Source organism: Oncorhynchus nerka, linkage group LG15 (assembly GCF_034236695.1).
Source record: "Oncorhynchus nerka isolate Pitt River linkage group LG15, Oner_Uvic_2.0, whole genome shotgun sequence".
NCBI lineage: Eukaryota > Metazoa > Chordata > Actinopteri > Salmoniformes > Salmonidae > Oncorhynchus > Oncorhynchus nerka.
Window position 1 is genome coordinate 45,647,541 of NC_088410.1, and position 24,190 is coordinate 45,671,730.

The following is a 24,190-nucleotide window of genomic DNA, read 5'->3' on the forward strand; positions in this document are numbered from 1 at the left end:
CCTAATGATTCAAATAGAGAGAAGGGGTCCACTAGAAGGAGGGGTTGGATTTTTTTGTTCTCTCTGATGCTGGCTGTGTGGGGATAGAGTGTGTCTTGTAATTGTGTTGTGTCTGTGTGTGCCGACATTTGAATATTGATTTCATTTTAGATCTTAATACAGTATTCAAATGAATGTGTGTGGTGTCCCAGACACTCATTTAAATAATGTATTGAGATACAAATTTAAATAAAGTTTTCAAGTGTGTATGTGTGTATGTGTGAGCTTGTGTGAATCCCACACTGGTCTGAAGCTGCTGCTGCCTCTGGGGGAAAAAAAACCTGAAAAGCCTAGAGGGGATTTTCCTTCTGAAAGGCAAAGCTTTTCTCCTCCCCCTTCTCCAGCAGTCTTTCCCTCTCTCACGCTCCCACTTGCTCCAAAAAACACAGTGCTGCCAGAGAAGCTCAAGACTGGAGCCAGCGAAGCAACAGGAAGCAAGACACTTCATCGCTTGGAGCTCAACTTACTCAAACTTGCAGAAAGTCACTAAGGGATGGGAACTTTCCTACTTACTCGCAGACCACTAACTGTCATGTGGACCTACCTTCATCAATGGCATTATCTTGGCGATTAAGAAACATGAGAAGAAGACCGCTCTCACTAGAGTCAATTATCTGGACGGAATTATCAGGAGAAAATGTGAAGAAACATTCTGCAGGATAGAAGAGATACTGTCGGAAAGATGGTAACTAAATGATACTTTTTCTATTGAGCTGTCATGTGCTTTTGTCTCCGTTGTCTCATGTTACCTCTTCCAGGCCTGTGAGTCGCGGTGCTCCACTGACCTACTGAGTGAATAACTTACGGGTTTGTCTTTCTCAGTGGCTTCTCCCGTAATGCATAAATGGAGAGTATCTTGTATGGATTTCGTATTCAAAGCACACTGTCTGCAAACTTTGAGACACAAAGTACATTGCGGATTTGATAGATGAATAGCAAAGCAAGTTACCTATTGACTTTAAAATATATATATAATTTAAATCATTGTAGCTAGCAGTTCTACTGTAGCAAGTACTGCATTTTGATATAGCCTTGATAATGTTGATTAAACACATATTTATTTCAGATTAACGTTAACAGTCACTACAAGTATTGACCATTTTGCTCTCCTAAAAAAGTGACACATATTCAATATATTGTCCCTAAAGCACGGTTTATGTTGTTAGAGACACAGCGAACTGAACACAGCATCTCAAACCCTTCAAGTGTCCCTCCACTCGAGAGAAAAGAAGCTGCAGCAAAGAGTGTTCGTTTTGTTTGCAATGGCAATATGTCACTTTTTGGGCAACCCGAATTCAAAAAGAAATGTATGTCATTCTCATTGAAAGTATGTCTAAGAGGCGGTAGATCTGTTCTATGTGCGCTATTTCTATGCTCCCCGTTCTAAAGTTGAGTTTTTGAGTCTTTTACTTTCGGTTTTGTACACCAGCTTCAAACATCTAAAAATACAATATTTTTTGGGTATGATAAAGATATTTTCAAAGCGGTTTAGATTTGACAATGATTCTCTACACTATACTTGCTTATTTTGCCACATAAACTGAAATTAAGCAAACTTTTATGGAGCAATTTCTGCATAGTGCATCTTTAATCATCGTTGATGTGTCAATAATCATCTACAAGTTAATAGCAGGCTGCATTTCACACACCAAGTAGGATAGTGGGAAGACAGGCAGCACTTAATAAAATACATGGCCCTAGCTAGCAAAAAGACAGTGTTAGACAACAACAGAAAAATACACAAATCATACTAATCACTCCTGGAGATATCAGTTGTCCTCTAGCTATAGAATGAAGCACTCTTCCCTGTGTCTGATCACACTGCTCGGATCTGGGGAAAGGTACAAAAAAATGTCTGCAGCATTGAAGGTCTCCAAGAACACAGTAGCCTCCATAATTCTTAAGTGGAAAAAATCTGGAACCACCAAGACCCTTCCTAGAGCTGGCCCCCGTCCAAATTGAGCAATCGGAGGAGAAGGGCCTTGGTCAGGGAGGTGAACAAAAACCCGATGATCACTCTGACAGAGCTGAAGCGTTCCTCTGTGAAGATGGGAAAACCTTCCAGAAGGACAACCATATCTACTCTACTCCACCAATCAGGCGTTTATGGTAGAGTGGCCAGACAGAAGCCAAGTCTCAGTAAAAGGCAGACGACAGCCCGCTTGGAGTTTGCCAAATGGCACCTAAAGACTCTTAGACCATTAGAAACAAGAATCTATGGTCTGATGAATCCAAGATTGAACTCGTCGGCCTGACTGCCAAGCGTCATGTCTGGAGGAGACCTGGCACCATCCCTACGGTGGAGCATGGTGGTGGCAGCATCATGCTGTGGAGATGTTTTTCAGCGGCAGGGACTGGAAGTAGTCAGGATCAAGGGAAAGATGAATGGAGCAAAGTACAGAGAGATCCTTGATGAACACCTGCTCCAGAACACTCAGGACCTCAGACTGGGGTTAAGGTTCACCTTCCAACAGGACAATGACCATAAGCACACAGCCAAGACAACGCAGGAGTGGCTTAGGGGCAAATCTCTGAATGTCCTTGAGTGGCCCAGCCAGAGCCCGGACTTGAACCCGATCAAAAATTTCTGGAGAGACCTGAAAATAGTTGTGCAGCAACGCTCCCCATCCAACTTGACAGCGCTTGAAAGGATCTGCAGAGAAGAATGGGAGAAACTCCCCAAAAACTGTTGTGTCAATCTTGTAGCATACCCAAGAAGACTCAAGGCTGTAATTGCTGACAAAGATGCTTCAACAAAGTACTGAGTAAAGGGTATGAATACTTATGTAAATGTATTATTTAAGTTTTTATTCTTAAGACATTTGCAAAAAAAATCTAAAACCCTACTTTTTCTTCATCATTATGGGGTAATGTGCGTAGATTGATTAGGGGGGAATAAATTAAGGGGAAAAAAACAATTTAATGTAATGTAACAAAATGTGGAAAAAGTCAAGGGGTCTGAATACTTTCCGAATGCACTATATAAACGGGTTACCAACGTAATTAGAATAGTACAAATCAATGTTTTGTCATACCCTTGGTATACGGTCTGATATTACGGATTTCAGACAATCAGCATTCAGGGCCAGTTTATATTTAATGGGTTCTAACTTAAAATTCTTTATTAGTTTACAATTGTGAAATGTATGCTCCCTGCATATAAAAACCACAAAGACTGGATCGTAATTTCTATGACTCACATGGTGGATGAACACATTGCCTGTAGCCTACTGTACATGGTATATTTTTGTATGGAAAATGGATGTGAGGACTCTTTCTACAATATTCAAAACATATTGACACAATTGCAATCTTTAATTTGATGAAACACTGAATTTGGTCTTACTGCCATTAGCCGATAGAAATGAATTGAATAACAGATTCATACATGGAAAAACATCTTTCCATAGAGTGGTCAAACCGCTCAGACACCACAGACGTTTTCATGAGAAGACCGACTTTCGGGATGTCTCATGGTCTGACAAACACAGGTGTAGCTAGACCACCTTCCACCACAGAGGCAGATGTGGTGGATTGAAACGTAGCCCACGCAATGGGATTTTCTTATTATGCCAATTCGATTTTCCCTTGGGCACGGTATCGGCTCTAGGGGGATAATAGGCTATATATGGGTATTATGACATCTATTAAATAGCTGTTTAATATAATTAAACAATGTCAGTCATTACTTTATTCTTTAGACTTGAATTGTATTAATTGCAAACATTGTTCTTTCTAAAGTATGTCATTTTGAGAATCTATTTTTTTTACATCTCAAAATAAGACGCCACACTTTTCAGACAATTGGGTTCCAAAAGAGATATCAACCTGGCTAATAGACAAAAGATCATCTCTATTTTTTTGTAGCTTTCTTTATGCAGACCATCAACAGTAGCCAGCATATTGCTAGTATGGTCTCTACAATGAAGATGAACATTTGTAAATCACTTTCTCTTTAATAAATCATCTCAACGAGAAGATTGGTGGGCACTTCTTTTTGCTCGGGGCAGCTTTTGTGTGCTGTGTGAACGTAGCTATCAACTTCTGTACTGCTCAAGAAGTTGTGGTGTTTGAATGAACTGCCAATCGTATTGCTGAAATACGAAATGGCACAACGTTTCTGCATGTAGTCTCCAATGGTTTTCAAAGGCAGACTGCGACAGAGCAGCTAAATGTTTTAATGGTATGCAAAAATATGCGAAGAAGTTACTGGCACGGTCGGTGCTGCTGCTTTGAAACTGGGGAAAATGCTGTCTCGCCACACGTTTTCCGACGGCTCTGCGTAGTATGCCATTTTCGGGGACCACTTTTGGCTTGTGAACACTACTTTCACAACTACTGGCTAAAAAAGTATGCAAAAGTACTGGAGGATCTCTTAAAAACTCTAAATTCTGTTACCAAATCTGTAACAGAATTTCTAAAAATCTGTAACGGAATTACTGCAATTAGTAATGTATAGTCACAAACCACAGTTGGGTCACCTGCTTACAGTCCTCCCTTCCACTGGCATACTGGTATTAGGAAGATCAAACATGGTATGACAGCAAGATAATGAAACAAAAATTCAAGGAAGAAGAACATCTATCTCATCGTTGCAGTTACATCATAGGGGTCATTCATATTGGCACAGAAGACGTTAAACAGTTTTTTAACTTTATTTTTGAAACTGGCCAGAGAGGACGTTGTTTATATGGGCAGAGGCAACTCATTTCACTCTGAGGCTCCAGTATACAAGAAAGTACCTTTCCCAGCATTACTCCTGAACCTGTATAAGCACACATTAGCAACACCTGATCTGGTGCTGTGATTGTGTGCATCCCTAACACAGGTAAAGTAATCAGATAGATATCTTGACGCAGAACTTAGATACTAGATAGATATAGATACTCCTGTAAACCAAACCCAGTCTAATCTGAGACACCCTAGCCTCAACAGGCAGCCAGTTGAGTTCCTGAAAGCAGCTCCTGCCTATGTGAGTATGTGGACTCACCTTCAATACTACCCTGATCAGCTTATTCTTGGCTATCTGGAGCATTCTAGACAAAAATGTAGTCCTGGCATTAACCTTCCCTAGGACTTTAGTGGCCATGCTCACACCTCCCAAGCTTCCATTATGGATGCATCCCAGGTAAATAACAGAGGTTTTAGTAGTCAGCACCTCACCCCCTAACTCCACTGTGATATCAGAGGACCTACTCAATTTAAGTCTGAATCCAAAAAGAATTGCCTCAGTTTTACCTCAGTGCAGAGATAGCATATCTCCAAGCCATTTACTAATGTTAGTAAGCTCTGTGCTCAGTATGCTCTCCAACATAGTTTTACTTTTGTGAGACACCAGAAGTGTGGAGTCATCCGCATAAAGGAAAAGATGACAAGAACAGCATCTTTCATATCGTTAATATACAGTAAAAACAGTAGAGGCCCAAGCACGCTCCCCTGCGGAAAGCCACAACTCATTGGTTTTGCCTGAGACAGTGAACCATTAACCTCTACTACTTGCGCCCTACCTAATAAATATAACTTTACCCAGCCCAGAGGGATATTGCTTAACCCTAGCGCCTTCAGCTTGGAGATTAGGGGACAGTGCTTAACTGTATCAAAGGCCTTTTGTAGGTCAAGTAGTACCATTCCACAGAGATCTCCTTCATCAATCTGTTTCCTGATCTGTCAAGTGAAGTAGACATGACTCAGTGAAGTACGTTTTTCCAAAACCCGAAAATCATACATTAGACTTTGTTTGTTGACATATTCATAAATGCTTGTATAGATTCTAGAATCTCATGATTAAACCAAGGGCAAGATAGTCTAGACAACCCTCCCTTTCTCTCACCCTCCCTCCCTCTCTCTCTCCCTGCCTCTCTCTCCAGTTAATGTCACCTCTCCCGGCTCTTACTGACACTTACACATGAGCCACCTCTCTTTCCATTTACTGAAACCAGCATCCTTACCCACTGAGCAGCAACACCGGACATCCGTGGACGTTGAAAAGTAGTTGAAATTTGGTCAATCCAATTCAAAGTCCACAGACATCGTTTTTTGGTACGGTCCAGACTGGCTTAAATTTCAACGTCCACAGACATCGTTTTTTGGTACGGTCCAGACTGGCTTAAATTTCAACGTCCACAGACATCGTTTTTTGGTACGGTCCAGACTGGCTTAAATTTCAACGTCCACAGACTTTGATTTTTGGTACGGTCCAGACCATCCTTGATTTGGCACAAGCATAGACATCCATGATTGGTTTAGATTTAGTCCAGTCTATGTTTCACAAGTTTGGACAGCACAGTTCCATACAGTAGAGCACAGTAGAGTACATAAGAATACAGTACAGTCCTGTAGAATATAGATCAGTAGAACACGCTAGTATAATGTACTGTACTGAACTATACTCTACTTTCCTCTACTCTACTCTGCTGTGCTGTACTGTACTCTACTAATCTCTATTGTGCTGTACTTTATTGTCCAAACTTGTGAAACATGGACGTCTATGGTTGGTTCAGCTTTGTTAGGGTCCGGACCAACCAAATATGATATTTGGGGGAGGGGGGTGTGTGTGTGTGTAGAATAATAACCACATATTCAAAAGATATTCATAGCTGACACTGGTCACATAAACACATTTTTTTAACTGATTTTTAAAAATTAAAATGTCAGTTTAAATTGAACGGTTTGTTAAACTTTGAAATTAAGGGTTTTTGTTTGACATACATTTTTAAGTAAAAAATCAGAGTCTCGGCAAAATGCCATTACTGTGGAATTGCCCGTAAACATACATTTAGGAACTCTTTCTTCTGCATGTGCATTAAGTTCTCTGTAGATGACAACACAATATTTGATTTACTGAACCAAGCCTACTGGAGATACAGTATGTGATAACTACTTTATCCATGAAGGATGTTCCACAATATCATGGCACACTACCACAACAGGACACTCATACAGTACACACTAGTAGACTGTTATTGTAAGTAAGAATGTGTTCTTAATTGACTTGCCTAGTTAAATAAAGGTTAAATAAAATAAAATAAATGTTTTAAATACTGTACATTCCATTATGAATGGAGTCAATGTAAGTTTCCAAGATTCTCTACATAATGGCAAATGTGGCAATGATCCATATTTACAAATGCCACATTTCAGTACAGTAACACATGATAGGCTACATACAGTAGATCACATAATAGAAACAGACACACTGTGTGTGTGTGTGTGTGTGTGTGTGTGTGTGTGTTTCTGGATGCTGATTGGTCAGCAGACGTTTGAAGTGGTCATGGCATGTAAACAGCCACGCCTGAGCCATCTAAGCCTACAACTCCCTCCCCAGCCATTTGACAACTCATCGCATCTCAACAATGAGGCTGTTTGTGTTCACTTTGGCAGCCAAGAGTTCAGACTACTTCACTTCAGACCACAGGATGTATTCTATGTGTTGGCAGGGCTATGTGAAAAAATTACTAGCTGTGAAATCCTTCCCCGTCCTGGTTTCCTCAAAGCACACTTAAGGAGGTCTGAGGGAGGAAGGGAGCTTGGATCCTTTCTCCCAATGAGCTTTCAGAGGAGTTGAGGAAACAAGTATGGAGGAAGCAAGGACTTGACGGCTAGTTTTCCGATTCAGTCGAATAATCCCATCTCAGCAGCTACAGATAAAAGTGTACAGGATGGGCATTTAGTGTGTTATTGTAAAATTTGACTTTGAGATTTCTTTCTGTTTAGCCCGTTCAGATAACTGACATAGGGTAGGGCAGAGCACTGGTGTTAATGTAGTGGATGGCTAAGTAAGTGAGCATCACTTCTGCCTTCCTGAAAACTGAAGAACCGTTGCCCCAGACCCAGAAATACCCTGGCCGGGGTTGAAATCTCGATAGACCATGTTATATTCCAGATGTATATACTGTATTCTACTGTATTTTGGTCAATGCCACTGCGACATTGCTCATCCTAATATTTACAGTATATATTTCTTCATTCCATTCTTTTACTTTTAGATTTGTGTGTATGGATTAGATGCTAATGCACTGTTGGAGTTAGGAACACAAGCATTTAGCTACACCCGTAATAACATCGGCTAAATATGTGTATGTGACCAATACCATTTGATTTGATTAATACTCCACCACTGGTGCAGTGTATTAAGGGAAAGGGGGTTACCTAATCAGTTGTACAACTGAATGCATTCAACTGAAATGTGTCTTCTGCATTTAACCCATCCCCTCTGAATCGGGTTTACTGTCTCTAGTTCACTGTGGGTCAGGCCAGAGGAAGTCTAGACCGTTGTGATCTAGATTTACTGGCATCTATTCCGAGAAAGTATTAGTATGTGGCAATAACTTTTCTAAGAGTGAGTTTCTCGTGTGAAGTCCTTCCAGGGACCAAGTGAGAGTGTAACGAAGTGATTTCCTGCCTAGACTGAGCATCAAAGGTGTTATAGCAGTCTGTCTTTTCAGGAAGAGAATGATTGTAGGTCATTGTTGTCTTCTAAGCATACTGTGGTTTTTGCAATGGTGGGTCTTCTCCTTACTTTAGGTTAAAGTGATAGCTCATCCAAATTAGAATTTGACCTCAACTTATGAAAATGTAAGAAGTCATAAACAGAAGAAAAAAATCCATGCAACTTAGTAGTATACTTTATAGGGCCAGGACGATACCAGTATTGTGATAGTCGTTAGTATCGTGGTGAGGAAACAAAACACGAAGCTGATTTAACTTCTTTAAGAAAACAGCCCTAATGGAAACATACATCATTATGTTGTCATCCAGAGTCACATGTATTTATTTTCCAAGCTACAGCAGACAATATTTTACATCTAGGTTTTTTAAAGGACTCTGGTCTGCTTCGTGTTTACATTTTTGCCATAGAAAAAAACATTGTGATACTACTATTGTCCCGTGCCTAATACATTCAGAGATGATCAAATCAAATACATTTTTATTTGTCACATGCGCCGAATATAATCGGTGTAGACCTTACCGTGAAATGCTTACGTACAAGCTCTTAACCAACAATGCAGATCAAGAAATAGAGATAAGAAAATATTTACTAAATATGCAAACGTTTTCATTTTTTAAATAAAAAGTAACACTATAAAATAACAAGACTATATATATATATATATTTTATATTTCACCTTTATTTAACCAGGTAGGCCAATTGAGAACAAGTTCTCATTTACAACTGTGACCTGGCCAAGATAAAGCAAAGCAGTGCAACAAAAACAACAACACAGAGTTACACATAAACAAATGTACAGTCAATAACACAATAGAAACATCTATGTACAGTGTGTGCAAAGAGTAGGGAGGTAAAGGCAATAAATAGGCCATAGAGGCGATATAATTACAATTTAACACTGAAGTGATAGATGTGCAGATGATGGTGTGCAGTAGAGATACTGGGGTGCAAAAGTGCAGGAAGATCAATAACAATATGGAGATGAGGTAGTTGGGTGGGCTATTACAGATTGGCTGTGTAGAGGTACAGTGATCGGTAAACTGCTCTGGCAGCTGATGCTTAAAGTTAGAGAGCGAGATATACATATACATGTAAGACTCTAGCTTCAGTGATTTTTGCAATTAGTTCCAGTCATTGGCAGCAGAGAACTGGAAGGAAAGGCGGCCAAAGGAAGTGTTGGCTTTGGGGATGACCAGTGAAATATACCTGCTGGGGTGCGTGCTACGGGTGGGTGTTGCTATGGTGACCAATGAGCTGAGATAAGGTAGGGCTTTACCTAGCATAAAGATATACACAGGGTACCGATACAGAGTCAATGTACAGGTTAGTCGAGGTAATTTGTACATGTAGGTAGGAGTAAAGTGACTATGCATAGTTAATGAACAGGGAGTAGAGGCAGTTTAAAAAAGGGGGGGGGATCAATGCAAATATTCCAGGTAGTCATTTGATTAGCTGTTCAGCAGTCTTATATCTTGGGGATCTGAGGACCCATGCCAAATATTTTCAGTCTCCCGAGGGGGAAAAGGTGTTTTCGTGCCCTCTTCACGACTCTCTTGGTGTGTTTGGGCCATGAAAGTTTGTTGGTGATGTGGACACCAAGGAACTCTGAACCCGCTCCACTACATCAGTCATAAGTTAGCATGGTGTTATGGATCCCTATGTTTCTTGTGCTCCATGTCTTGCGATACTCCAGCTGTTGGAGCAACTCCATAGCTCGCCCACTGTTAGGAACTGTTGCTCTGGGAACTTTTTGTCCTCAGAGAGAACTTGGCATGAGAGCAGAGAGTCAGAAAAACACAGCAACTGTCAGTGCCATTCAAATCAAATCAAATCACATGTATTTATAAAGCCCTTTTTACATCAGCAGATGTCACAAAGTACTTAGACATTCGCTCACACAAACACACACACACACACACACACACACACACTACACCCCAGTGTCTTCACAACAACATTTACACACAGTAAATCATTCACTGTGATATCTGGAGTGCCTAGGGTAAATGGGACCACCCCTATTGGAGCTGCGTCCACTGCATTGGCCTACTGAACCTGGTGAACGGTAGTACTTTTACTGATGTTTTTCCCGAAAATCAAGCTCTGGGAATACTCGGAAGATGAGGAAATTGTATTGTTTTGTCATGCTAAGTGGGTCATCAGAGTTCAGCTGTAAGAAAAGTGCCAGAAAAAAATAGTTAAACATCTTAAAAGCTGCCAGCTGTTGCTCTCACACTAGGGACTTTTTCTTTGGGCCAAATTGCCCCATTTGAGGGTGAGGGTTGATTGTTTGCATGCCAAACCTGTGGTGAGCCCAGTGCAAATCCTGCCCCACTTCCTGGCAACCCTGCGTCCCATTTTACCCAGTTCCACAGGTGTGCATCTATGTCGGGCATTGGTGATGGTGTTGAGATGTAAGGAGCTCACTTGGAATGTTTTTTTTATCCTTACTTTCTTCCATGCAAACATAAAACAGACATGATTGAATAGATGAAAGCCAGGTTGAACGTTATATTACTTGCACCTACTGTACCATAGCATGACACTAAATTCAAGGACAGGAGAAAGGAAGGATGCCATTTCCACTATTCAGGATTCTGCATTTAAATCATAACCACTGCTGCTTTTGGCCAAAATATAACAGGGAATGCTCACCCAGAGGTGGCGCTCCTAGTGGCCGGTGACTTTAATGCAGGAAATCAAATCCGTTTTACATCATTTCTACCAGCATGTCACCTGTGCAACTGGAGGCAAAAAAAACTCTAGATACGTTTATTCCACAAACAGAGACACATAATACAAAGCTCTCCCTCACACTCAATTTGGCAAATCTGACCATAACTATACCCTCCTGATTCCTACTTACAAGCAGAAACTCTAACAGGAAGTACCAGTGATGCACTCAATACAGAAGTGGTCCGATGAAGCAGATGCTAGCTACAGGACTGTTTCGCTAGCACAGACTGGAATAAATTCCTGGATTCAGTGACCATACAGTGACTATACGTATATATCCCAACCAGAAGACATGGATTACAGGCAACATCCACACTGATGATTATAAAAAATAATGCTACGCCCTCCGACGAACCATTAAACATGTAAAGCATCAATACAGGACCAAGATCGAATCCTACTACACCGGCTCTGACGCTCGTAGGATTGCAAACTATCATGGATTACAACGAGAAACCCAACCGCGAGCAGTCCAGTGACGTGAGCCTACCAGATGAGCTAAATACCTTCAATCTTCACTTCGAGGCTAGCAACACTGAACCATGCATGAGAGCTCCAGCTGTTCCGAACGACTGTGTGATCACAGATGGCTCACTTCAACACCATCCTCCCAGACACCCTGGTCCCACTCTAATTTGCTTACTGCCCCAACAGAGCCACAGATGATGCCATCTTTATTGCACTCCACACTGCCCTTTCCCATTGTGAAAAAAGGAACGCCTACGTGAGAATGCTTTTCATTGACTACAACTCACCGTACAAGACTATATTGCACTCCAAGCTCACCACTAAGCTAAGGAACCTGTGCTGAGGAATATTTCTGTCTGTAATAAAGCCCTTCTGTAGGGAAAAACGAATGTGTGTGCCTGGCTCCCAAGTCTGTGCCCCTTCCCATTCATGTGAAATCCATAGATTAGGGCCTAATTATAATTTTTTTTTTTTTTTTTAAATGTAATCTTTATTTTACCAGGCAAGTCAGTTAAGAACAAATTCTTATTTACAATGGCCTACCCCGGCTAAACTGACGCTGGGCCAATTGTGCGCCACCCTATGGGACTCCCAATCATGGCTGGATGTGATACAGCCTAATTGACTGATTTACTTTTTGAACTGTAACTCAGTGAAATTGTTGAATGTTGCATTTAAATTTTTGTTCAGTTGTTAACCAGTAGCCACCCGGACTATCGGCATTGAACTTTTTGTTACTGCTGGTACTGTTTATTATCTATCCTGTTGCGAAGTCACTTTATCCCTACCTATATGTAAATATCTACCTCAATTACCTCGTAACCCTGCACATCAACTCGGTACTGGAACCCCATGTACAGTTGAAGTTGGAAGTTTACATACACCTTAGCCAAATACATTTAAACTCAGTTTTTCACAATTCCTGACATTTAATCCTAGTAAACATTCCCTGTCTTAGGTCAGTTAGGAACACCACTTTATTTTAAGAATGTGAAATGTCAGAATAATAGTAGAGAGAATGATTTATTTCAGCTTTCATTTCTTTCATCACATTCCCAGTGGGTCAGAAGTTTACATGCACTCAATTAGTATTTGGTAGCATAGCCTTTAAATTGTTTAACTTGGGTCAAACTTTTCAGGTAGCTTTCCACAAGCTTCCCACAATAAGTTGGGTGAATTTTGGCCCATTCCTCCTGACAGAGCTGGTGTAACTGAATCAGGTAACTGTAGGCCTCCTTGCTTGGACACGCTTTTTCAGTTCTGCCCATAAATGTTCTACAGTATGAGGTCAGGGCTTTGTGATGGCCACTCAAATACCTTGACTTTTTTTGTCCTTAAGCCATTTTTCCACAACTTTGAAAGTATGCTTGGGGTCATTGTCCTTTTGGAAGACCCATTTGCGACCAAGCTTTAACTTCCTGGCTGATGTCTTGAGATGTTGCTTCAATATATCCACATAATTTTCATCCCTCATGATGCCATCTATTTTGGGAAGTACACCAGTCCTTCCTGCAGCAAAGCACTCCCACAACATGATGCTGCCACCCCCGTGCTTCACGGTTGGGATGATGGTCTTCGGCTTGCAAGCCTCCCCCCTTTTCATCCACAGGTACACCTCCAATTGACTTAAATGATCTCAATTAGCTTATCAGAAGCTTCCAAAGCCATGACATAATTTTCTGGAATTTTCCAAGCTGTTTAAAAGCACAGTCAACTTAGTGTATGTACATTTCTGACCCACTGGAATTATGATACAGTGAGTTATAAGTGAAATAATCTGTCTGTAAACAATTGTTGGAAAAAATTACTTATGTCATGCACAAAGTAGATGTCCTAACCGACTTGCCAAAACTATAGTTTGTTAACAAAAACATTTGTGGAGTGGTTGAAAAATGAGTTGAACTTCTTAGTGATCCCTTCACGCGTCAATCCCGTTAACGGGATTTAACGCCAAATTAAAAAAACAGAAATACTCATAATAATAATTCATAAATCATACAAGTGTATTACATGGGTTTAAAGATGAACTTCTTGTTAATCCAGCCACAGTGTCAGATTTCAAAAAGGCTTTACGGTGAAAGCAAACCATGCTATTATCTGAGGACAGCACTCCATCAAACTTACACATGAAAATCATAATTCAACCCGCCAGGCACAACACAAAAGTCCGAAATAACATATAATTCATGCCTTACCTTTGAAGATCTCTTCTGTGGTCGTTATATATCCAAAATGTCCATTTATTTGACACGTATGATTCAGAAAATACACCGGTTCCAACTCGCGCAACATGAATAAACATTATCTAATTAGTTACCTGTAAATTTGATCCAAACATTTCAAACAACTTTCCTAATCCAACTTTAGGTATTTTTAAACTTAAGTAATCGATAAAATTTAAGATGGAATAAACTGTGTTCAATACCAGAGGAAGTAAGCATAGTAAGTAAGCAGAGAGCAGAATTTTTCTCTCTCTGCTAGTAAGTAAGCATTTCACTGTTAGTCACCACTGCTGTTTACGAAGCATGTAATATATAAAATATGATTTGATTAAAATTTCATACGAAGCAATCATCATGGTTTATGGTGCCATTTAATTACTCTAAGCCCATGGTCCTCATAGCCATGGCACACTACTCGCATATTTTCTGCATGACTAATGTTTACAGTACAGTAAAGGCCTATATATTTTTTTTCATCTGTAACTCAAGATTCAAATCATTTGTTTTTGAGTTGGAATCCCAGCACACCCACAGGGACCTTTTTAATGCTGGCCCTTCCGAGGACAAGGACAAACAAAACATCAGACACCCAATACACTGTTTATGTGGCCTCTTAATTTCCCTAACACAGCCTGAGAGTCTTACAGGCCTGTTAAAACTAGTATTATATAGGCCCTGCCAAATCCAATTGTAGGCACCACACAAGACTTCGCAAAACAAGATAGATAGATAGATGAATGGGTGGAAACATGCAGGGGGTCTTGTCTTGTTGGGGGACTTTTTTATTAGGTCGGTTCAGCATTAAAGGCTTTCAAATGGCTTGGTTCAATTGTGTGCCCCTTTGCCAAAGCCCTGAGCTGAGGTTTACAAGAGGGTCTCAGACAAAGACATGACTGTCCCACCAACCAACAGGAGTAACCCTCTCCTGAAGAAAGGAGGAGGGGATGAGATGCTGAAAACAGGGAAAGGGGTTGTTGCACGTCGGAAGCTGGAAATACAGGCCTTCTTATACCTTAAGGCAGTTTACATTTGTATATATTTTTTTATAAATGTACTGCACATTTATTATACATGTCTTCACTAAAACAAGTATCTTGCCCTACAGTATATAGAGCCCATTTATGTTGTGCGGTGGTTGAAAGTAGCTCTACTTGCTGACACGATGCGTGAGGTATACGGTACAATTTACACTATTAATCAATCAATCAACCAATCAATCAAATGTATTTATGAAGCCCTTTTTACATCAGCAGTTGTCACAATGTGCTTATACAGAAACACAGCCTAAAACAAAGCAACAAAAAATGTATCCTCACCTCCCCCTACACAAAAGTATGGGGTTATTGTGGGCAGTAGGGTTTGCATTCTGGTTTCCAATTTTAGGTGATTTGCTATTGTTACCGAGTTGCTCATACCATCACATTCCATTTAATCACAACTAATTTGATTTTAGAGTGCAGGTAGCATAGCAGTTAAGAGCGATAGGCCAGTAACCGACAGGTCGCTGGTTTGAATCCCTGAGGCACCTAGGTAAAACAAAAAAAATCGGTCAATGTACCCTTCAGCAAGGCACTTAACCCTAATTGCTCATGTATGTCGCTCTGGTTAAGAGTGTCTGCTAAATGACGAAAATGTAAAGCTGATCAAAGCCTGGTCCAAAGCTGGTCTAATTCAATGCTTCGCGTGTGGTCGGAGGCCAAATAGGCTGCTATCAGAGCCCCATCAGAGAGATGGCTCCTTTATGCAAATACCTGACCCATCTGCCAACAAACACAACGTGTTTTCCCTGGGAAGTGTATGTAAATGACCCCGGCCTCTTTAGCATGTGGCACTGGCAGTTTGTCAAAGTTAACAGGATACAAAATAACTCATAACACCACCTCATCCTCACTCCACTTGGCTTAGGGGCAGTCTGAACTAGGTCCAGCTGCGGAGCTACACTATCTATACACAAAAGTATGTGGACACCTGTTCAAATTGGTGGATTCTGCTATTTCAGCCACACCCGTTGCTACCAGGTGTGTACAATTGAGCACACTGCCATTAAATCTCCATAGACAAACATTGGCAGTAGAATGATCTTACTGAAGAGTTCAGTGACTTTCAACGTGGCATGCCACCTTTCCAACAAGTCAGTACATCAAATGTCTGCCCTACCAGAGCTGCCCCAGGTCAACTCTAAGTGCTGTTATTGTGAAGTGGAAACGTCTAGGAGCAACAACAGCATAATGCGCAGTGGTAGGCCACACAAGCTCACAGAACAGGACCGCCGAGTACTGAAGTGCATAGAGCATAAAAATCATCTGTCCTCGGTTGTAACACTCACTACGGAGTTCCAAACTGCCTCTGGAAGCAACGTCAGCACAATAATTGTTCGCCGCGAGCTTCATGAAATGGGTTTCCATGGTCGAGCAGCCGCACACAAGCCTAAGATTACCATGCGCAATGCCAAGCGTCGGCTAGAGTGGTGTGAAGCTCGCTGTCATTGGACTCTGAAGCAGTGGAAACGCATTCTCTGCAGTGATGAATCACGCTTCACCATCTGGTAGTCCAACAGACCAATCTGGGTTTGGCGGATGCCAGGAGAACGCTACTTGCCCAGATGCATAGTGCCAACTAGGTTCCCGAGTGGCGCAGCGGTCTAAGGCACCGCATCTCAGTGCTAGAGGCATCACTACAGACCCTGGTTTGATTCCAGGCTGTATCACAACTAGCTGTGATTGGGAGTCCCATAGGGCGGCGCACAATTGGCCCAGCGTCGTCCGGGTTAGAGTTTGGCCGGGGTAGACCGTCATTGCAAATAAGAATTTGTTCTTAATTGACTCGCCTAGTTAAATAAAGGTAAAAATAAATAAATATGTAAAGTTTGGTGGAGGAATAATGGTCTGGGGCTATTTTCCATGGTTCGGGCCAGGCCCCTCAGTTCCAGTGAAGGGACATCTTAACGCTACAGCATACAAACACATTCTAGACGATTTTGGGCTTCCAACTTTGTGGCAACAGTTTGGGGAGGCCGTTTCCTGTTTCAGCATGACAATGCCCCCATGCACAAAACCAGGGCCATACAAAAATGGTTTGTCGATTGGTGTAGAAGAACTTGAGTGACCTGCACAAAGCCCTGACCTCAACCCCATTGAACACCTTTGGGATGAATTGGAATGCCGACAGCGAGTCAGGCCTAATCGCCCTACATCAGTGCCCGACCTCACTAATGCTCCTGTGGCTGAATGGAATCAAGTCCCCTCAGCAATGTTCCAACATCAAGTGGAAAGCCTTCCCAGAAGAGTGGAGGCTGTTATAGCAGGAAAGGGGCGACCAACTCCATATTAATGCCCATAATTTTGGAATGAGATGTTCAAGATACTTTTGGTCATTTAGTGTATGTTTACTGTATCTCAAGTGGGTCCCACTCACCAGAATATATCACCAGCCAAGCCACCCATGAGGTGGAGTGAGTGAAGTTTGGAGCTGAAATGTCCAATGAGTTTAGCCTGTCTGGATTCAAATTGACCTTTGCAGTTTTTTTGTGTGTTTGCCATTTTAGCTAGGTGCCCTTGTACCTAGCTAAAATGAAAAGGGTGTGTTTTATGAGCATATCAAATTGGGTGTCAAATGAAAGCTAACTTTCAACCATTGACGTTCTAAAACATCTGGCACAAGTAAAGGCTTTGATTTCTGGATAAACAGATGGAAAAAGGGTCTTAGAAAAAGTCTTAAAAGATAATAGAAATATACTGAACAAAAATACATATGAAATATGAAATAAATAAGGATCTTCAGCAAATGCCTTTGTTCAAGGCACCATTATAACTAGGGCTTTAGAATGGGGAAAACTTGGATTAATGTTGGGGTGAAGTGAGCTTAAATCTTGCTGTAAGTCAGAGGGTGCATGGATGGACATGTCGAAAATGCACATTAGCAAGTCTTTATTCATAGAAAAAATATATTGAATACTCCATGTGGTCTATATTAAACGGCACTTCATTGAATATAACAGGCTTTTAAAATGTAAAATTGGTGCACAATTTCTACATAAAATGTCAAAGGGACGCAGAGGGCACTCGTTTCATGGAACGACCCGTTGGACTTTTGATTTTGCGTGTAACATCCTTTTCAACCTTTTCCCAAATTGCTTCCGTGTGTTTTGTTTCCACTATTCTCCACAGCTGGTCGAAAGTAACAGAAACCGGGGCATAACCACAGATGTGGCCTTGTTTTTAGTTCTTATTGCCATGACTATCTGAAACAGACATGTGTAGCCTAGCATATACGTTGTAAACACTGCCATCATGCATGACTTAAGCGCACAATGGTGTCCTTTTATACAGCCTTCTTTCCACAGGGACCTCTGATGGAGACCGTACATTTCTTCTTTCTCTCGCTCATACTTGTCCGCTTGAATCTGATCAGAACCTCACCCTTCCCCAGCTTGAAGTATACCAACTCAAATGAGGTGTATCTTGGAAGCACATGAAACACTCACAGAGGACAGAGCTCTAAGCATATCCAGAGCATGGCAAAGGCTTTCTGATGAGTTTATTTCACTACTCAAACAGAAACCTTGATATTTCCAAATGTCTGTTTTTTATTTCCCTCTTGAACTAAGAATGAAGATGTAGACTGAAATGTTTACATTTCAGAGGAATGTTTTGGTTTTGGGGACATTGTTCCTCCTTTGCAGCATTCAAATCACTTTTGTATGATGTGGATGTCTATGCCGAACATGAAGACACAACTAAAGGCTACAAAGCCCCCCAAATTAAAAATGTACTGTTTACTGCGCAGCAGTGGAGGCTGGTGACTTGTAAAAATGAGGAGGATGGTAGACTCTAACTTTAAATAATATTTATCTCAAAACTGTGACTCCTAAAAAAATTTGGGCAAACTCCGTCAGATTTGTCTAAAATCCTGAATTAATCAGGAATGAGCAGGGGCAGCTATACCATAGTGACTCCTTCTTAGTGCAACAAGACCACTCATGGTCTGTAAATTTCTCTACTTTTGATAGATTTAAACAAACAATATTGAAATCACCAAGGTCACAATCATAAACGGTCAACTCCATCTCCCTGATAGATTAAGAAAGGATGTTCATTTTGGTTCAAATAGGTTTCTTTTAAATAGGCTTTAGAGTCATAAAGCAACTGAGGGAAAAACTAAATTGCTACTTTGTAGCTCCGTAAAACATCAACTCCGTCAGATTTTTGTCTAACGTCAACTCCGTCAGGGTGCTGAAAGATCTGATAGAATGATTATTTATGTATATATTTATTACTATTATGAATAATTTTCTCTATTTTACAAATGTTAGTATTGAACTTTTCTTTTTAGAGGCAAAAATATGTCTGTTTTGAGTATTTGTTGTCAACTCCATCAGTGGCATGTCAACTCCGTCATTGATGGCTAACCCCCATAAGATCGATTTACTTGTAAATATTAAAAAATATATACTTTAATCACTGTTCTGCAACATTATATATCCTTAAACTATTGAGGTATTTTCTGTGCTGGTCAAAGGGATAATCTTTGCTTTATAAATGTTGTTTAATGTTCTGAATCTAGAAAAACATGCCAAAATGCTAACGGAATTAGCCCTGGAGCATAATATAACGCTATAAAATAAAAAATAAAAAAGTTTGGATATTATTATATATTTGAATAATCCCATTTTAGAATCAAACAATCAAGGCCTTTACACTTGTTGGACAATAGATTTAAGAATTTAATCCCTTTTATTATGTCTGACGGATTGGACATGAATCCAGTAAGTTGCGTTTTATGGAAAAAACAAAAACATTTGGAGGTTGTTCCTTTACGTGGTTTGATAGCTGATACTTTTGTCTATCAAAATACAGTTTATACTTCAAATGTTGTTATTATTAAGAAAAAATATTTGTGGAAAAAGCTGAGATTGTCCCATCTTTCAAGATCTTTTCAAGTTACTGGTCGACTATGGTATTTATCCAAACATGAGAGGGCTACTTACGCAGTGATTGAATGACATATGAGACATGAGTTGAGGTGTTCAGAGGCTTGACTTCAGTGCTGGACAGTGGTTGGGGTGTTCAGAGACTTGGCTTCAGTGCTGGACAGTGGTTGGGATGTTCAGAGGCTTGGCTTCAGTGCTGGACAGTGGTTGGGATGTTCAGAGGCTTGGCTTCAGTGCTGGACAGTGGTTGGAGTGTTCAGAGGCTTGGCTTCAGTGCTGGACAGTGGTTGGGGTGTTCAGAGGCTTGGCTTCAGTGCTGGACAGTGGTTGGGGTGTTCAGAGACTTGACTTCAGTGCTGGACAGTGGTTGGGGTGTTCAGAGGCTTGGCTTCAGTGCTGGACAGTGGTTGGGGTGTTCAGAGACTTGGCTTCAGTGCTGGACAGTGCTCATCACGGATGGATGGCGTTTGAGAAGAGCTCAACTCTTCCACTGAAGGCGGACAGGATTTGACTGGGAAGACAAAAAAACAATGACACAACACAGTTAGACAAAATAGCTAAGAATGAGTTAGTCCAAGCATGAAGTAAAATTAACTTGGTGTAATAATGTGATTGTGTTTGTGTATGTGTATGTGATTGACTTTACATGCACCATGTAGAGCCAGTGGATGAGAGGGCACATGTGACATGGCTTAAGTTCATGTCAGGAGAGAATTGACACTGGGAGTAGAGCGGTCAAATACAAATAGCAGATGCATTGAGTTACACATGTAGGAGGGCAGAGGACCAGGGACTTCAGTTCTTCAGAGGGCCTTGGGTAGGCCAGGAGGGCAGAGGACCAGGGGCTTCAGTTCTTCAGAGGGCCTTGGGTAGGCCAGGAGGGCAGAGGACCAGGTGCTTCAGTTCTTCAGAGGGCCTTGGGTAGGCCAGGAGGGCAGAGGACCAGGTGCTTCAGTTCTTCAGAGGGCCTTGGGTAGGCCAGGAGGGCAGAGAACCAGGGGCTTCAGTTCTTCAGAGGGCCTTGGGTAGGCCAGGAGGGTAGAGGACCAGGGGCTTCAGTTCTTCAGAGGGCCTTGGGTAGGCCAGGAGGGCAGAGGACCAGGGGCTTCAGTTCTTCAGAGGGCCTTGGGTAGGCCAGGAGGGCAGAGGACCAGGGGCTTCAGTTCTTCAGAGGGCCTTTGGTAGGCTAGGAGGGCAGAGGACCTGGGGCTTGAATCTCCCCATCACCATAAAACACTTGCAGCTCTGTTTTCAGACATGAAAAAAAATGTCAAAAGGTCTGCGATAGGCTTGTCAAAGCGTCATCTGGGAACTCTCTCTTGAATTAATCTAATACTACCATCTTACAACTCCAGGAATCACGTGGTGTCCAAGCTTTTGTACCCCTGTGCTATCTGAGACTTGATGTTATCGTGAATTGAGTCATGCAGTACATTGTAGGTGTACCTGCCGATGCTTTTCCTCTGTTCATGATCTCTGGAACCTCTGTCATGCTTGCTGCCTTCTCATATATGTCGCTGAAAAAAATATTTCATCAAAAGTGAAAATACAAATATCTTCCAGCTTTGCCTTGAACTCATCTGCACATGACACAGTATCATCATCCATGGTAGGGTGCTCTGTAATAGGGTGACGGTGTCCTTCCGTTGCTCACAATTATTCGCAACAGGGTTGACAATTCTAGAAGTGAAACTCCAATACGTTTGTGCATTTTTCGTCAAGCATGCACATCCAGCCTATTCAAGCAACATCACCCTCTTGGTTGACCCCCCCCCCCCCCCCCCAAAAAAAAAAGTGGTGAAGCCTCCAAGTGTCACAAGGAAAACCTTATCTTTGAGAATGCCTAGCAATGCACAAAGGTGGCCATTTAAGTCGGGAGCCATTACAGAAGCACCATCATAGGTTTGGGCAACAGGTTTCTCCCCATGAACTTAAACTCTGACATCTCATATTTCACTAAATCAAACACAGACTGCACATCTCGCCCACTTGACACATCAAAGTAGCCCAAAAAAAACAAAACATTCCTGAATAAAGAACCGATCGTCCACATACCTGATGATAATTGACCACTGCTAGTGACTGCTGATGTCTGTGGTTTCTCCATTTGCCGTGTGAGAAAAGGCACTGCGTCAACCTCTTTTTATCTCCCTTTTAATGGATGATGCGATGGAAGCTATCAAGTGATTCTGAATTGACTTTGACATCCCAGAGAAGACAGTAGAAAGGTCTATATGCTCAGTAATTAAAGCATCATAATATGCAACTCTGCAAGCTCCTTGTAGTTGCCCTGGTTAGCGGAACTTTCCCTCTCATCGTGCCCCCTAAAAGACAACTCTTGCATGCCCAAAAATGCAGTAGCGTCGATAAGACAACACCCATTTCTTACCTTTTCGCTGTGTTGCACAGATGGAATACGCAGACCTTTGTCCATTACATGATCAATGCAGCTTTTTTCCAGAAGCTTGAATCTGATGTGGGCATCTCTTTCTGTGTACTCCAGAGAATGAAAAGGGTTCTTCAACAACAACAATTCACTGTACTATTCACTATCTCAATCTATCCAACTCACCACACTTCTAAATCACACATGCGTAGTATTAGGTTCCTTCTCTGATCCTTTGATTGGATGTTAGTTCCTACTGCAAAAGCTTTGATTGGTTGGAGGACATCCTCCGGAAGTTGTCATAATTGAGGGGGTGAGGAGCACGAGCATCCTAGGTTTTGTATTGAAGTCAATGTAGCCAGAGGAGGACAGAAAATAGCTGTCCTCCGGCTACACCATGGTGCTGGCCTAGAGTGTGTTGTTGAGACTACTGTAGACCTTCATTGCAAAACAATGTGTTTTAATCAGGTATTTGGTGACGTGAATATATTTAGTATAGTTTTATCTAAAGAGGATACATTTGTATATTTTTTGGGAAAAATACATATAAAATCGGTCCTCCCTTTCCTCCTCTGAGGAACCTCCACTACCGTACAGTACTTCAAAGTTCAACATTTGTTGGTTGCAGATGCTAAAGTGATTTGCTTAGAGTCATTCCAAAGGGCCCAGTATAGGGGTAAAGGCCAAGAAGAATAGCTGTCCTGTGGCTTGACATTTACAGTGTTGATATTTTTGGACGTTCTGCGGTTATGTCTACTTTCTTCAAACAAAGTGGTGCTGTCAACACCAGTGGAAGTGAAAATTGACACGGACCTCTGAAGCTTCTCTCTCTCTCTCACACACACACACACACTCACACACTCACACACACACACACACACACACACACACACACACACACACACACACACACACACACTCATATTTGGGGATTTGCACTCTGGCAAACATACTTGCATTCCAATTTCTGCAATGAAAAAAAGGGTCAGGGTACAATGACATTATCATTCACTCTTTGTTCTCTTATCTTATATGAGAGTGAAATGAAATAAAAAGGGACTTGTGTGAACATGTTTGTTGATGTGGGAGGTGACTTGAAACAAAAAACACCTCCTCTGCCCCGTCCCTCAGAACCCAGAATCCCTGGACTCGTCCATCCAGAGTGCCCTGTCGGCTCTGTTCCCACCCTTTGAGGTCACAGCGCCCACCGTCCTCAGTCAGCTGTTTAGGACCATCGAGGAGCGTTTCCACGGTGACGCACTCCACTGCTTGCTGGACTTCCTCATCCCGTCCAAACACCTCTTGGAGAGTGTGCAGCAGGCGGCGTGTGTGAGTACACAGAAGCACTCACGCATGCGCACACACACACACGCACACACAGAATAGATGGAGCAACTTGAGTTCAGTAACAGTAAAACCGCATGGGGTTCACATTATGGTTCTAACTGTATTGAGAGAAAAAAAGACATCAACAAAAGGTTTACTTGTCTGTCGCGGGATATATCCAAGCTGTTGTTTATGCTTTATGAATTCTGTGGATCCTAGCCAGACATGCAACTGAGCTGACATCGCTCAGCAAAGGATCACATTTGATTGTTTCTCCTCAAAGTGTTTAATAGAAAAGAGAAAACACAGTCTAGGATTCCATTTGTCTTTGTTTGAGGCTGAAGAAAAGTTGGGGTTAGGCCAGAATCTGGGGTTCAGTTTTTCATAACCACAGCTCAGCAGTGCACATATGAAGATGAATTTGAGTTATTCATCCTTCCCTCATTGCATTCCAGTCTGTAAAATGCAATTTAAAGTAGAAGTAAGCCTGATTTGTTTTGGATTATAGTCTTCTCATGTCATATAATACATAGCTGAAGAACACCCCTAGTGGGAACCACAGGAATTTAAATGTTGGATAATTTAGCATTTTTTTCATCTAGTCCAGCATTAACCCACCTGATTAAATTCATCAA

The 24,190-nt window shown here is 41.5% G+C and overlaps 1 protein-coding gene across 1 annotated transcript in view; it reads left to right on the top strand.

Annotated features, from left to right (window-relative positions):
* Positions 1-402: 402 nt before the first annotated feature.
* LOC115142785 (puratrophin-1-like) overlaps positions 403-24,190 on the top strand; it is a 53,280-nt gene continuing 29,492 nt past the window's right edge. The window contains exons 1-2 of the mRNA XM_065001632.1: positions 403-724; positions 23,361-23,558. Of these exons, the coding sequence (XP_064857704.1) occupies positions 722-724; positions 23,361-23,558 (201 nt within the window). The 5' untranslated portion in view covers positions 403-721. The remainder of the gene's footprint in view (positions 725-23,360; positions 23,559-24,190) is intronic.